The sequence below is a fragment of the Ambystoma mexicanum genome, chromosome 6q, assembly GCF_040938575.1.
Source record: "Ambystoma mexicanum isolate Mex_15411 chromosome 6q, UKY_AmexF1_1, whole genome shotgun sequence".
Taxonomy (NCBI): domain Eukaryota; kingdom Metazoa; phylum Chordata; class Amphibia; order Caudata; family Ambystomatidae; genus Ambystoma; species Ambystoma mexicanum.
The window spans coordinates 298,634,088-298,649,229 of record NC_090937.1 but is presented as its reverse complement, the minus strand read 5'-3'; the positions used below and the strand labels follow the sequence as shown (position 1 = coordinate 298,649,229).

The 15,142-nt window shown below is 47.1% G+C and overlaps 1 protein-coding gene across 1 annotated transcript in view; it reads right to left on the bottom strand.

Moving 5' to 3' along the window:
- SMU1 (SMU1 DNA replication regulator and spliceosomal factor) overlaps positions 1-15,142 on the bottom strand; it is a 423,637-nt gene that overhangs the window by 350,733 nt on the left and 57,762 nt on the right. Inside the window, exons 3-4 of the mRNA XM_069630784.1 lie at positions 9,466-9,618; positions 7,902-8,012 (exon numbers count right to left, since the gene is read on the bottom strand). Coding sequence (XP_069486885.1) covers positions 7,902-8,012; positions 9,466-9,618 — 264 coding nt within the window. The remainder of the gene's footprint in view (positions 1-7,901; positions 8,013-9,465; positions 9,619-15,142) is intronic.

The window sequence follows — 15,142 nt, the reverse complement described above, 5'->3', positions numbered from 1 at the left end:
CTTCTGAGGCTTGTGGATCTGCATAGAATCACATGCTGTGGAGCTGTGCATAGACTAGCAAGCAGTACTAGGAAATGGAGGGATGCTAGAAGGTACAAGCAGCAATAATATGTATTAACACTGCCTGACCCACTTGTGAATCACTCTTAGAATGTATCTAAGCAGTAATGCTATGTAAAGGTGTGAACAGAACTTCAGGTAGTTGCTTAGGAAATGGCATCTAAAGTAACATCTGCAATGAAAGCTAACGTAGCCCCTGTGCCTAGAGTATAGTGCACTCTGGGCGTAAAGGGTACATTTCTCTTTGAAAGAGAATAACATATTTAGATGCATTTCACCTAGAAGGGTAAGGGTGGGATGAGAGAGCATGATGGCTGCTACGGAGTCTGCAAAGGCTCCGTATATCCTGAGGGGGTCGGTAAAAGAGGAGAATGTGGGAGACAGTTGAAATTTGACTAGCAGGGATTCACTGCAGGGTGGTTTCTTGACCTGTAGGGGTGCGAGGTGATGTTTGTGAAGGCTGGCTATTCACCTTGCTCCGCTGGCTCTTTTGTGTGTGATCAGGGAGTAGCCGATGGCAGGGGGGCATGGGCTGTATGTGCCATGGGGAGGAAGTCGTCAGAGAACCAGGTTTCGGTTATTATGTTTGGGTTTTTGTCAGAGAGAAGGTTAAAAAAAAAAAACACAGACGTATCTGCCGTTTATGAGTATGCATGACACGGGGGGGGCAGTGGCCTGTGGAGGGGAGGGTGGGTTTGTGGAAGGATATGCTGCAGACAGGAATGGGGGAGGGGGCTAGGGGGGAGGTGTTAGGGAGATGTATCATGTTTATGCTTCACCCCCTCTCCTAGCGAGACCCCCAGCACTTTTTGCTGGACAGGTTTCTTTAATCCTGAATGAGTAGAGCCTTTTTCCACTCTTTAATTCTTATCGGCTCCATCTTGTGGAACTCTATTCTTTGTATTTTACCTATACTATGGAGTCCATTTTCCTCCACAGCTCTTAAAGGCATCTATATTTTACAATTGCAGCACACAGTTCCTTATGGGCAGTGTTGCTGGGGACCCTTAGGGTCCTCCTTTGAGATTATTTTCTTTATCCTAGAGTAACTACAGTTCTTAAGGATAGAGAAATATTAAGTAGCTCTCATAAAACTGTATAGTCTGAGCGATTGGCACACACCACCTTAGTTGAGTGCCAAAGGGATACCTAGAACCCCCCTTCTCTCTGCTCCTATGACTTTTAAGTCACAGACAATCTCCTAGTTATGGCAGGTGGCAGTGGACGTGCTCTACCAACTATTGTGTCATTTTTTTACCACAGGCTATGTCTATAGTCTCAGTAGTACACAATAAGGGCACCTAAGTAATAACTTGGGGCCTCCCTTCTTTTTTTGAAATTACTAGCATGGTTTTTCTTTGTTAGCCATTCTGGGAGGGGGAAGCCGGTGTGTGTGAACCCTTGGATGTCCCTGCCTAGGCTCCAAAGGGTCCAGGCAGGAAGTGGGGGAGGAGTTTTCCACACCACAGTCCTTTGTCTGCCAGAGTGCCTGAACAGAACCAGCTCCCACTGGGGGCCTGGCTGTCCCAATTGGACAGCCACACACTCCTTTCTAAAATGCTGAGAGAGATTGCAAAGTGTGTGCTGGAAATGTATAAAAAGGTGAAGCTACTGGAGTGAAAAGCAAGTTGACCACTGAAGCTGAAGTAACCGAAGACTACTTCTAGAGACACCTGCAGACCCTTTGCAACACTGACGTGACCACTGCTGTCCTGACCCCATTTTCTGTGTGACAGGAGCTCCGAAGACGACTCCTCCTTCCCTTTGGCTGGTGAAAACAACCAGTCCAAAGACAGACTTTGATTTGAGCTATCTCCCGAGGTCCTGTGAGTTTCCAGAGCTGCAGAACCACAATACTAGGAGACCTGCTACCCATTTCCAAGGGCATCGTCAGGGAAAGGCTGAATTTGTCCAAATCTTTGCTGAGCCCTCAAGAACACTCCAGAGATTTGATCCAACTCGCCCAAACCCCCTCATCAGAGTTCGGTACTGCAGGAAGCAAAGAAGACTGACCAGGCAAATTGCGTCCTTTGTTGGTGCTGCAGAAGAGACGCCAAAACCGCAGAGTGACCAGAGAAGTTGCTGAAAGTCGTGCAAGAGATCCTCCCTCTAGACTGCTGCTGAGAGATCCCATCCATTGGCTTGCCTACAGTTATCAGACCAAGGAATCCGGAGGTTGGTCCGGAACTGCAACATCACGGAGCATCCACCAAAAACATTTTCTTCTAACCTAAGGTACTGTGGGGCAAAAGCCATTGCTTACCGGATTCCAGAAAGTCGCTCCAGAGCACTGGTGTGCACACTGGATGTGTGCAGGGAACCCCCTATTACCTCTGACTCATGCCACTGCTTTTTGTGTCCCTTTAAAGTCCATTAGGAGGGTCTCCAAAATTGGTTAAGCCTTCTTGTATCTTCCGTCCTAGAGACTAGAAAGAATCCACTGGATCTTTTGATTTCTGCTGCTTTGCAAGACTTTAAGGCGCTACGAACTGCTTTTTAGGTAAGGTTGCGTTTTTGACTTTGAAGGACTTTTTATGCCACGAAACTGCCTCTAGAACCTGAAGCCCTGCTGGGATAACATTGATCAATTATTTTCCTTCCCAAAAATCACCATCTTGTATGTGTATGGCGACCAAAAACAATTAAAGTATCGATTTGTGGGTGCGCGGTAATACCAATAGAACTGTCAAACTCCTTTAACAATTGTATACGATTCAGCAACCACCAACTAAGAAGTTACCCACTTCACTGTGATTTCACTTCACTAAAACTTCCACACTTGAAGTAGAAAAAGTAATCCTCTCACTCAAGCCTTCCAATTGTCAGGGCGACCTATGCCCAGCATATATTATAAAAGATGCTGCAAGACATCTGGCCCCTTTTATATCTAAACTCATCAATGCCTCCTTTTCATCTGGTACTATTCCCACCAACCTGAAGCAATCCTGGGTGCTCCCACTGTTAAAGAAGCAAACCTTGGATCCATCAATTCCCACTAATTACCGTCCCATTACGACGGTACCCTTTATGCTCAAAATAATTGACAAAGTGGATTATACCCAGATCCAAAAATATTTGGAACTCCATAAACTCCTGGGAGCAAGACAATCAGGCTTGCGCCCATTACATGGGAGAGAAACCACCATCATCGACTTGAAAACCCAGGTCGATAAACTAAGAGACAAAGGCAAAACAGCCCTCCTCCTACTTGACCTATCGGCCACATTCGACCTGGTGGACCATAAGGTCTTATGTGGCCACCTGGACTCTGCGGCCCACTTCTCCCCAGAGGCCATTACCTTAATAGAGTCTTTCCTCAGCGATAGAACCATGAGGGTCTTCTCGTCTTCTGCAGCGGCGGACCCTATTCCAATCACATGTGGCGTCCCCCAGGGCTCATGTGTCTCCTCAACTTTATACAATATATTCACCAAGCCCCTGTTCGATGATCTGGACCTTCTGGGTATCACCTACATTAATTACGCAGATGATACTCAGATTCTCCTCCCACTTTCCGGGGACTACGACAAGGATTTGGCATTGGTGAATAGAGTGTACCTCATCATCCAGGCATGGATGGCCACTCACGGTCTATGCCTGAATGATGACAAAACAGCTTATCATCCTGGGCACCCATTCGAACCTTAAGAAATTAGGTCAGGAGTATTCTTCCTTTACTATTGATGGGACTATCATTAAGGTGGCTAAGGAGGTAAAGGCCCTTGGTTTCTACCTGGAATCTACCCTCTCCTTCGATAAACAACAATGCCATAAGAGCTGCACTCAGTGTTACCAAAAGATCACATATCTCTGCGACTAGGCGCCAACACAACTGGCTCTCTACCCACAATAAAATCATTTTGAAAACCGCATCACTCACCCACAAAGCACTCACCAATGCAGCCCAGAGCTATCTCATGGATAGATTCCATAGGAGAACTTCCACCAGACCTACGAGACTTGGTAATGTCAACTGCCTTACATCCCTAGACTCAAGCTCGCTAAGGCAGGCGGCAGCAGTTTTCCCGTAAAAGCTGCTCAACTCTGGAACTCTCTCCCACACCAGCTCAGAGAGGATCTACCTTACCTGATCTTCAGACGCAACTACATTAACTTGCTCAAATCATCCGACTTGTAGGCCTGACTGTTATGTTTGTGTCACACCTCAGTATAGTATCTATACCTTCTCCATAGTACCTTTTCACATGACTGTTATACAATATATCTGTATTTTTTTTCTGTGTATAACATGTACTTATGCTTATTATCTGTAACACTGTAACCTAAGCCGTGCATTTGCTGTAACTGTTGCGCCCCGATACCCCCGGGTCTGGCGCGCATTATAAATAAGTAAACAAACAAAACCCTTTTAAAAGTATACCTATGTGTGCTGGTTTATTGTGCTAAGTTTTTAACACTGACTTGTGTATATAATAAATCTATAGTTTAAAATAAATGTATGTGTAAGTGTTTGAGGTTCATTGCCGACTGGGTTCGGTGCACTTACCTACAGCTCACATCTTCCTCTTAAAATGAGCCGGACTGCTCTGCCACTCTACCAAGGTCCTTTAGTAATACAGACTGATACTAAGAGTTGGGGATGTACAAACCACTGGGATAGCTTACTAATGTCTTACCTCCAAATGAGACTTTAGGAAAACTCCCCTTACAGGGGGTATGAAGATGAAGTGGTTGAGAGGAGGTGAGAGGTAAGTGAGGGAAGAGTGTGGAGGCTTGCAGCATAGCAGGGGTGAAGGGTAGAGGTGGGCTAGTGGGGTTACCAGAGGAGAGGAAGAGGGTGGACAGGGTTGGGGGGAGTAGAGGTGTAGGAGAGTGGGAAAGGATGCAGTCACGGAGTGAGGGTGGGGGAGGATTGCAGCTGGGGGGGATGGGGTCTGCGAGTAGAAAGGCTTCTGTACCTAAACCGATGAGGGTGCCAGGGTCTGCTGGATGGGGAGTCTTGGCCACGGCTGTGCAGGGTGCACTTAGGGATGTGAACGTTGCGTGTCAGGCAGGAGGGGGCAGGTATGGGGGACAGGGGAGATGCAGAAGGGGGGTAGAGGAAAGTGCCTGAGGATGGAGGATTGGGAAAGGGGAATCCGAGAGAAGGGGTGCGAGAGCTGGGGGGGGGCACTTGAGTGGGTGTTGGGGAGTGTGGGGGGGGCATCTGAGGTGTGCTATCAGCAAGGGGGGCTCCTCTGGCCTTGGAGGAGTTTGGCATGGTAGAGGAGAGGGTTCGCAGCGGCTAGTAGTGGGATGGGACTTTGACAGCTGTGATCTGGGATGGGGGTGGCAGTGTGTGAAATACAGTTGGTATGAAAGTTGCACAGGGCCTAGAATGCACAGACAATCAAAATATGACCATTGGTTTTCACACAGAGTCAAGAGCTGCACAGAGCCTAAAATTCGGAAGCAGTCCAAACAGCAACAGTTTTGAAAACGCCTGCATGCAAAAGGTGCACAGGGCCTAAAATGCAGAAGCAGATTAGACCGGAGCAGTTTGAACCCCTAGAATCAAAAAGGAGCACAGGGCCTAAAACGCAGAAGCCATCAAGATAGCAACAGTTTGATAAACACTTGGATTCGAAAGGTGCACAGACAAGCAGAATATGAACGTTCCTTGAAAACCACACTGTCAAAAGGTGCACAGGGACTAAGATGCTAGAGCAGTAAAAATATCAACAGTTTTGAAAAACACCTAGATTCAGAAAGTGCACAGGGCCTGTCACAATGGCTAACTCTAGACACGGCAAGGAAACTAGTTCAACACATTGGCTAGCTCCGGATGTGGCAGGAGCTGTGCAATAGCCCTTATTCAGCCTTAGAAGGTATAGATGTGGTGGGGTTTTATAATTATAATAAATTGTTCTTTTAGAACATGCTGAATACCAGAGATTGTAAGCGTGGGATCGGGAATCGAACATGTGTTGCTCTGCGTTGTCTTGCTTCCAAGACAAACGTGTTGCTCCCGAGCCATCCACCTGGAGTACAGTAATGGCTGCACTCCCCAACCAGACCACCTTACCTGTCTGGTTGCTGTAGGGCGACTCACTGGGCGTCCGTGGGCAAACAGGGAATCAACGCCCAAAATGGAGCTGCCCTTTGCCTCTGGCCCTCGGCCGATGGCTGCCCAGGTAAAGCTGCCCTGGGTCATCTGGCTAAGTGGTGCTTCCTGGTTTAAATTCGCCAATCACGGGGGACGACAGGAGCTGAGGGGAGAGAAGGGGCAAACAGAAGGTGGTGGGGGCAGCTGAGGGGGCCTGAATTACTAAATGAAGGTCGCTTTGGAGGTTAAAGGGGTCCAGAGGCCTCACTTACTCAAGGTGCAGCAGGAGACTTGTGCTTGGCGCACAAAAGACCTGCAGTGCTATATAGCGCAAAACTGAAAGCACAGTGCTTCCTGCTTTCAATCCTCCAATCACGTGGAGGGAGGGTGGGAGGAGAGTGGGTGGCGGGGGACACAGAGGACCGGAATTACTAAATTAAGGTTGCTTTGGAGATTAATAGGGGTTGCAGAGGCCTCACTTACTCAGCTTTTCTGAGTAGGTTGTGTCATCCCATACCTTTTGTCCGAGTCTTCTGGGTGGGGGGGGAGGGTGGAGAGAGGAGGGAGGAGTTTCAGTGCAGGGCTGAGCCCACCAACAGGAGTCGCCCTTAACCACTGCCCTAGCAAGGATGCCCCAGGATTAGATTTCCAGGTCTTCTGACCCAGGAATCAGCCAATCTGAGGTCAGAGGGCTAGAAGGGGTATGGGGGTGGGCAGAGGGTGGTGCAGGGGAGAGGCAGTGGCTGTGGGCCAGACACACACAAAGGCATCACAAGCCCGTGCAGCAACTTCCCTGGGAAAGTACATGATCTGGCCAAAGTACAAGTGAAAATCTCGTGGCGTGTGCTTCTAGAGAAAAATGAAAGAAAAAAAATGAATAAATTAAGAAAGACAGATATGAGGACTGAGTTGAGCCAGGTGGGTAAGCAGGGCCCTGGAGATGGGCCTTACCTGTTTCAGTACTCTTCTCTTCGTTCTCCACAAGGTTTTGGGCCTTGCTATGGCCACAGCTTGGATGCTTAATTTCTGGGTCTTTTGACCCCGGAAATAAGGCAATCAGGGGTTGGGGTGCAAACAGAGGGTGGTGCAAGGGAGAGGCAGTGGCCGTGGGCCACCAGCTTTCCCGGGCAATTGCATGACCACAAATGAGATTTCCTGACCTGGCCAAACAACAATATGGCCAAAGAACAAGTGACAATCTCGTGGTGTGGCCATTTTAGGGCACTGACCACGGCCACATTCAGTAGATATACGCAGTAAACATGAATGTGAACACCAGAAATAACACTAAAATGGTAAAAATAGAATTGCTGCCACCATCTTGTCTTTCGGCACATATAAAAGTAACCAAAAATCCCAACGGTAAAAGACACAGTTGATACAAAAGTATCACCACTGCACTGCAAGATGTTTGTGCAATGTTAAAAAAGTTACCAAAAAGGTAAAAAAGGGAAACAGTTTGCCAGTACTGATAGTCTGAAGGATGCATCAGTTGCCCCATAACAAAATGAGCAAACAGGGCTTCACTTCCCTATAAAAAAAAAGAAAAGAAAAGTCAGGAGTCAGGACACAAAATAAAAAAAATAAAAAAACTGAAGCAAAAAGTTTGGGGATCCATAGAACTACACAGAGGGAAAGTTGCTAAAAGAGCAATCTTTCCCAACGTGGGCCTACCTGCTAGATAAATGTTGGCTGGTAATGTAAATAACTTACATAACAGAATTATCCCAGAATTCAAAAGGCACCAGTTTAGGTTGGACAAGTCTTCCCTGATCTTGTTAAAGCATGCCTTTACCTGCCCTAGCAACGCCATGAGACGAGATGAAGGCACCACACTGACTTCACCAGCTAAAGCTTGCGCAATTGCTGCTCTTCGCTTTTCCTTACTGCTTCCATCGGGGTACGCCTGAAAAAGAGGGGTACATTTTTAAAATACATGAAGCCCCAAAAACAAAGAATCGACACCCCTAAACATAATGAAAATATATTATAAGATAAATAAAAGAAAGGAAATGCCAATAGTAACTTTGTACTTGTTACGTTTTCTTTCCAATGGCAAACACATATGAAAGGGACAACGTTTTTGAAGCAGACAAATGTTTAAGTGAATGATTTTATACATGTTTTACACGAAAAATGATTTAGAAAGAAGTGGAGAGAAGCACATAGCAAGAACGTGCCATGTAAAGCTTCATAATTTTCAGACTAAATGCTGAGCGTAGAATAAGTAATTTAAGCAAAGTCACATGCAACAACCCGTCTCAGGGTACAACACCACTGAGACACAATTCACCTCGGTTTAGAGCCAAATAAGCAAAGCTGTAAGCAAAATGAGTCCCAATGCAAGACTTTAGCTCCATAAAGAAATCTCGAATAGACAGGCAGTGGCCATTTACCTCGATCCCCAAATGAGAAAATGCTGAATGTGCGCTTTGTTACAAGTGTTCCTATGGTCCAGGGAACCAGGGAAATTAATGCATGTGTGCCCAAAATGGCATGGTAGGCTCAGAACAGAATGCATGGCAAAATACATCCAGACACAGGACTCAGTGGGGGAGGCGGGGGAGATACTGGGGGAATATCCTCATTGAAATTTAGCAATAGGTGGTCAAAGGAGGCAAAAGACTCACTTTACACCTTGTAACCCTTTTGGTTTAATGTCAAAGCTGCAAGCACAGGAGCACAGTTTGACCGCTTCTTGGTCGAGGTTTAGACCAGCTTACTGGGTTACGTTTGCAAAAAAGGGGGGGGATTTGCATTTGCTCCTTGATTAAGAAATATCTCAAACATTCAGATATCAGGCTGCCCAGCTTTTTCACTTGATTTAGCAGAAGGATTAGCCATTTAGGACTTCGAGTTAATTACAGAGAGTCCATTTTTGGAAGCCATGAAATGAGCTAATTGTCTTGTCGAAGAAAGGCTTCATCAGAAGCGCCAGAACTTGCCTCATGTTGAAAGTGATATGTGAATTCATACAGTTATTAAAAAGGTAACTAAACTATGCATACTAACACTCACCTATTTATATCAAAGCACTTTCCATATCATCTACATAGTCCCGTTTAAGTAAATGTGGTTTATGAACGTACATATCTTAATAGCCTAGACAGGTTGTTTAGATCAAATAAAACATAATTGGATGCAACATGCTTTGGAGGCACACTCCCCTGTTTTTGGAACCAGATAAACTAAACGGTTATCCCTATTGAAATTTAGCGTGGTAGGGAAGAGCACAGTTTAACATATACTGTTGAAATCATTCTTGAAAACCATAACTATTTAATTCTTCATCACACTGCCAAACTGCACATGCACTGAAAAACATTGCACCATTTGTAGACTTGCTCAAATAACTTTACCTCACGTGGATCAAAGTAGGACCTTGCTAAAAGGTTCTCAAGGTGAATGTATCTCTCCGGCTGGGTTTGCTTCAGCATGATCATTGGGTCAGTTTGTCTCAGAAGGGATCTGGCTGCTCCCAACTCACGGAGCTCAATCAGTTCCAGAACGACCTAGCCAAAAGAATAGGGGGAGATTAAAACAGAGTCAGCAAAAAAGAAAGGGTTGCAGTTTAGCTTTCTGTTGCAATTAACATCAGAATTGATTTGAGATTATTACTAAGAGCTTTATCTCAGTCTAAAATAAGAGTTGGCGTCTGAAGTAAGGTTGCCAGTTAATAGTTCAGAGAGGCAACAACTTAAAAGAGACACCATTTACCAGAGTGCACAGAGATGAAAAGGTTGAAGTAGAGCTAGTAACTTTGGTTTCACGTTATAGGCTGCAGATTGAGTAAATTGCTTACCTGTACATCCAGTTCTCAAGAATTAAAAAGGCAGTGTCGCATAGCTTGCTATGCAATTCTACAGGTTTGCTCATTAAAATGACACTTGTGTAGCGCAGCTAGCTACTTAAGTTACCCTGTTCAATGAATGCACAGCTCCCCCTGCATTCCGCTCTTGCCCATGGGGCTCACTCACCCCTCTTTTCTATGCTCAATGAAAGTTCAAAGGGGGTGATAACCCATCTACTCCACTCTTAAGTGCAAAAGGAGTGTGTGCAAGTGTAGGCAAGATTTGCTTTTTCCATTTAAAATAATAAACCAGAAGCAATTGGGATGATACTTTTATTAAGCCTAAACCAACTATATCCTGTCTGGCAAAGACCAGTATGTGTTAGCTTTTTATTTTTAAAAGAGCCATGTAATTCCATTACAGTATTGCTACTTTAAGACTGAATTGGCTCCATGCTTCAGAGTAAAGTTTAGGTTAGTATGGAACAAGTTACTTACCTGTAACTGTTGTTCTCCAGCATGGGTCTGGCATGGATTCACATGCTCCTGAATATTCCCAGTCATCAGGCTGGGAATCCTCGGTAAAGTATCAGTTTCCTTTCTGAACTGTCTTTCTCCCAACAATCAATCACTGGTCTCTGGGTCCTACTGGCCCCAGCCAATGACTGCCCTCTACCTAAGCCCCTCCTCTGGCAGCCATCTTCAGATTTGGTAGCACGTAAAGTGGCAGAAGGACCATGAGAAGAGCCGCAGAGGGGTAGGCAGGAGGGTTCGCATGTGAATCCATGCCAGACCCATGCTGGAGAACAACAGTTACAGGTAAGTAACTTGTTCCTTCTCCAGCATGGGGGTCTGGCATGGATTCACATGCATATGAAGAATACATAGCAGTACACGTGCACAACCACGGGAGGTGGCAAGGCTCAACATTAAACATCTCAACATTAAGCATCTCTTACCTTCTCACCAAGCTCACCTTCAAGCAAACAGGTTGTGCAGCACTGCTTGGCCGACTCTGGACTCCTCCCTGGAATTCCCGTCGACGCAGTAGAACTTCGTGAAGGTGTGCATCGACCTCCAAGTAGCAGCCGTGCAGATGTCAAGCAGGGCCACACCAGACAAGAACGCCCTAGTTGCAGCGATCACTCTGGTCAAGTGGGCTCTCGGATGGCCAGGCAACGGTCGGTTTGCCAACCGGTGACAATGGGTGATGCCCCCGGAGAGCCACCTGGAAATGGAAGCCTTGTAGAGGAGCCTCCCATGGTTCACAGGGCCAAAGTTCACAAACAGTTCCGACGTCTTCCGGAAACTCATGCGGTCCACATAGAACTTCAGCGCTTAAGCCACATCCAGCGAGTGCCAAGTCCTCTCATCCGGCGACGAAAGCGTCGGGGACAATACAGGTAACACCAAGGGCTTGTTCAGATGAATGTCCGACGGCACCTTGGGCATGAAGGAGGGGTGCGTCCGTAGCTGTATCCTTGTCTCATTGAATGTCAAACAAGGTGGTTTACAAGAGAGGGTCTGGATCCCTCTCACTCGTCATGCGGAGGTGATGGCCACAAGAAAAGCAGTTTTCCACAACAAACTTTCAGTGGCGCCGAATGTATAGGCTCGAACGGAGGACCCATGAGCCTAGTTAGCACCAAATTGAGCTCCCACGCCAGGGCCAGATTCTTCACTGGCAGAAACGAGCGAAATAGTCCTTTGACAAACTCCTTGACCAATCGATGCGACCATAAAGATGATCGTCCAGGAGATCTGATGTAGCAGGATATACCCGCCAGATGAACTTGGATGGAAGCATGGGCCAGTCCTGCCTTGGCCAACAACAACAAATACGGAAGCACCTGCAGAGCAGTGACTCGTAGAGGGTCCATCTTCCGAGTACGGCATCAAACGGCGAACCTCTTCCACTTGTGTCCGTAGCATTTGAGAGTAGACGAAATCTGGCCTTGTCGAGCACCTCTTTACAATCCGTTGGGAGATCGTAGCCCCCAAACTCTAGTGCAGCAGCAGCCAGGCCTTCAGGTTCAACGATTCCGGGTCGTGGTGCAGAATCGCGCCTCCTTCCCTGGCAAGCAGATCTTTGACCACCAGAAGCTTAACTGGAGGGGACGCTGACATGGATGAGGATCATCCTGCCCCGGGACCGTCTGAGTTGATTGACTAATCGAAGAAGCAACGGCAACACATACAGAAACAGGCCATCCCAGGGGAAAGAGAAGGCGTCCCCCATGCTCCCCGGCTGGGGAAACCTTCTGGCGAAACTCCGGCACTTGGTGTTCGTCGCTGTCGCAAACAGATCGATCTGGAGAGTGCCCCATCTGCTGAACAGGTGATCCACTTGGTCCTGCCGAAGTTCCCACTCATGGCAAGAGCGCAGCTCCCTGCTGAGAGAGCCGGCGACCATGTTCTTCACTCCTGCCAGATGAAACAGGATGAGGAACATCCCCTGGGCTACGGCCCAAAGCCAAAAGTCCTGCACCTGTTTGGAGAGCGCTGGGTATCTGGTGCCCCCCTGCTTCCTGATGTAGAACATCGTGGTGGTGATGTCCGTGAAGACCCGTTCCAGGGAGGCGTCCGTCGTGACCGTCTCCCGATGAGGTGGGGGTCTGGAAATCCGTGCCTGCGGACAGATGTGCGTGCACTCCTCACCACCGTATCGATCGATGGAAACTCTTGTCTAGTGTGACCATGTCCTCGAAGCTTCCAGACACTTGTATCCAACGGCCATCGAGAAATTCCTGCAGTTGACGCATCCTTAACCTGCACAGCTGAATGAGGTATATGCATGCAGAGCAGGGGCTTGATGGACCTCACCTTTGCGATCTTCACGGCCAACAGCCGTTGTACCTTGCCCAAGATGGCAGCTATCATCTCCTCCAACGGAGACGCCAGGCACAACACTGTTGAGACGGGCTCCCAGAAACTGTGCGTCCTGCGATAGAATCAAGCAGGACTTTGCATAGTTCACCGAGAACTCCAGATCCGTCAGGAGTTGGACGGTCCTTGACATGTGTTCGACAGCGATGTCCTTTGAGCTTGCCCTGATGAGCCAGTCGTCCAGGTAAGGGTAGACGTGGATCCCTCGTAGACGCAGCTGCGCAGCCACCAGTGCCAGGCACTTGGTGAAAACCCTTGGTGCCGACTTCAATCCGAAGGGAAGGACCTTGAACTGGTAATATTGTCCTTGAACCACTAAGCATAGGAACTTGCGGTGGCCCTTGTGTATGGGGATGTGAAAATAGGCATCTTCCAAATCCAGCGACAATAGAAACTCCCCCCACCCCTCTTCCGGCTGTCCTAGCACATGCTGAAGAGTCACCATCTGAAACTTTTGAGACTTGATGTAGTTGTTCAGACGGAGGAGGCCTCCAACCGCCGGTCTTTTTGACGAGGAAGTAACTAGAGTACACTCCGGAGCCCCAGAGCCTCTTTGGGACAAGCTCTATCGCACCCTTTTTTAGCATGGCCCGCACCTCCAGCAGAAGCGGAGGGACATGGTTTTCCTGCCGGGCCATTGGTGATATATGGGGACACTTCTGTTGGAACTCTAGGGTGTGTCTGTGGGCGAGAGCGTCGAGCACCCAACGGTCATTGGAGATAGTCTTCCACACGCTGATGAAGTTCGCCAGCCGGCCTCCCACCGGGGTGCTTGGGTGGGGGCCCAACGCCACAGCTGGTTACCCAGAGACCAGCGATTGGTTGTTAGGAGAAAGACAGTTCAGAAATGAAACTGAAATTCATACCGGAGGATTCCCAGCCTGACAACGGGGAATATTCATAAGCATGTGAATCCATGGCAGACCCCATGCTGGAGAAATCTAAATCTCATAGTGAACTAGATTACATTTTCATGGGGTAAAACGCATCAAATTGACAAGTGAACACACGTTAAAATGTACATGATCCAAATGCAATTGATGGCAAACCTAGTTCTGGGACCTGTTGGTTGCGTCCATGTGTGCAACTAGTGCTCAATCCATGAGCTAATCTGAAACTCCTCGACATTCTCTCTCATCACCCTGTTGCTTTATACAAGCTACCTTGAAAGCGAGACGGTCGCAAACTACAATATTCCACCTAGTTCGCCCAGTTCTCTGCCTGCTACGCATCCACCCTGTTTAGTCTCTTACTTTCTTTCCTCTTACATGGTGTGGGCGGGGAGTGCAGCCATTACTGTACTCCAGTAGCACGCAACCCAATTACTTTGTACCTACTTGTACCTAGCCTAACTTAAGAACTGGTATCTCATTACATTGCCATAGTTTGAATTCAAGTGTTTTTGTTAATATGCGAGTTTGCCACTACGGTGTGTGTCAAATTCAGGTGCATACTCCACAGCTGTGTTTTCAAATCTAGGTGCTTTTCCCACTGCAATGTGCGTCAAATGTAGGCGTTTCCCCAAATACTGTAGAGTCTCAAAATGTTGTTTTTACCAATAGTGTTGCGTTTCAAACATAGGCATTTTTTTCCCCAAACTGTTGCGTTTCAAATGTAGGTGTTTTCCCAATACTATTTGTGTCTCAAATGTAGTTGTTTTTTCCAATATGGTTGTGTCTTAAATGTAGGTCTTTTTCCCGCTGCTATGTGCTTTGAATCTAGGCATTTTTCCCCCTCTACTGTGCGTCTCAACCCCTTCCTGACTGCTAGTAGGCCAAAATTGCTTTTCGCCCGATTGAGTAGGTTGGCCTAGGTTGCAGTTCGCCATATTGAGTAAAAACTCTTTGGGACGCAAATGCCCCTGTAGCACCCCACCACTCTGCCCTCCTAGCATATCACCTCTCTTTATCCCCTTTCCATCCCTATCACCCGCGCAGACCAGCCACCGATCGTCCACCAACTCACACTAGAGTAGGGCACTTTTAGGCAAGATTGTATGCAGTGACCCTGTGGTAGACTACACTAGTCTTGTCCTCTTGGTATTAGATAACCCACCTATTGGTATAGGTCAGTACTACACATATTGGTAGAGTAAGTAAGCAGCAAGACTTATCTCAAGAGTGTTAAATGTAAGCTGTAGAGCTGTAGCATCGAAATCCACACATACAAGTATCCAAATAACACTTATACTCTAGTAAAATAATTATTTGTAATGGCCCGTTTTAAATAAGCATTCTTTAAAAAGGCAATGTGCAACAATAAAAATACACTTCATAACACATTCTCAGAATCAAGAAAAGCAAGTAGATACTCTTTAGAGGTGCTTCATACACACTTTCTACACCCTGAGGTGACTTCAC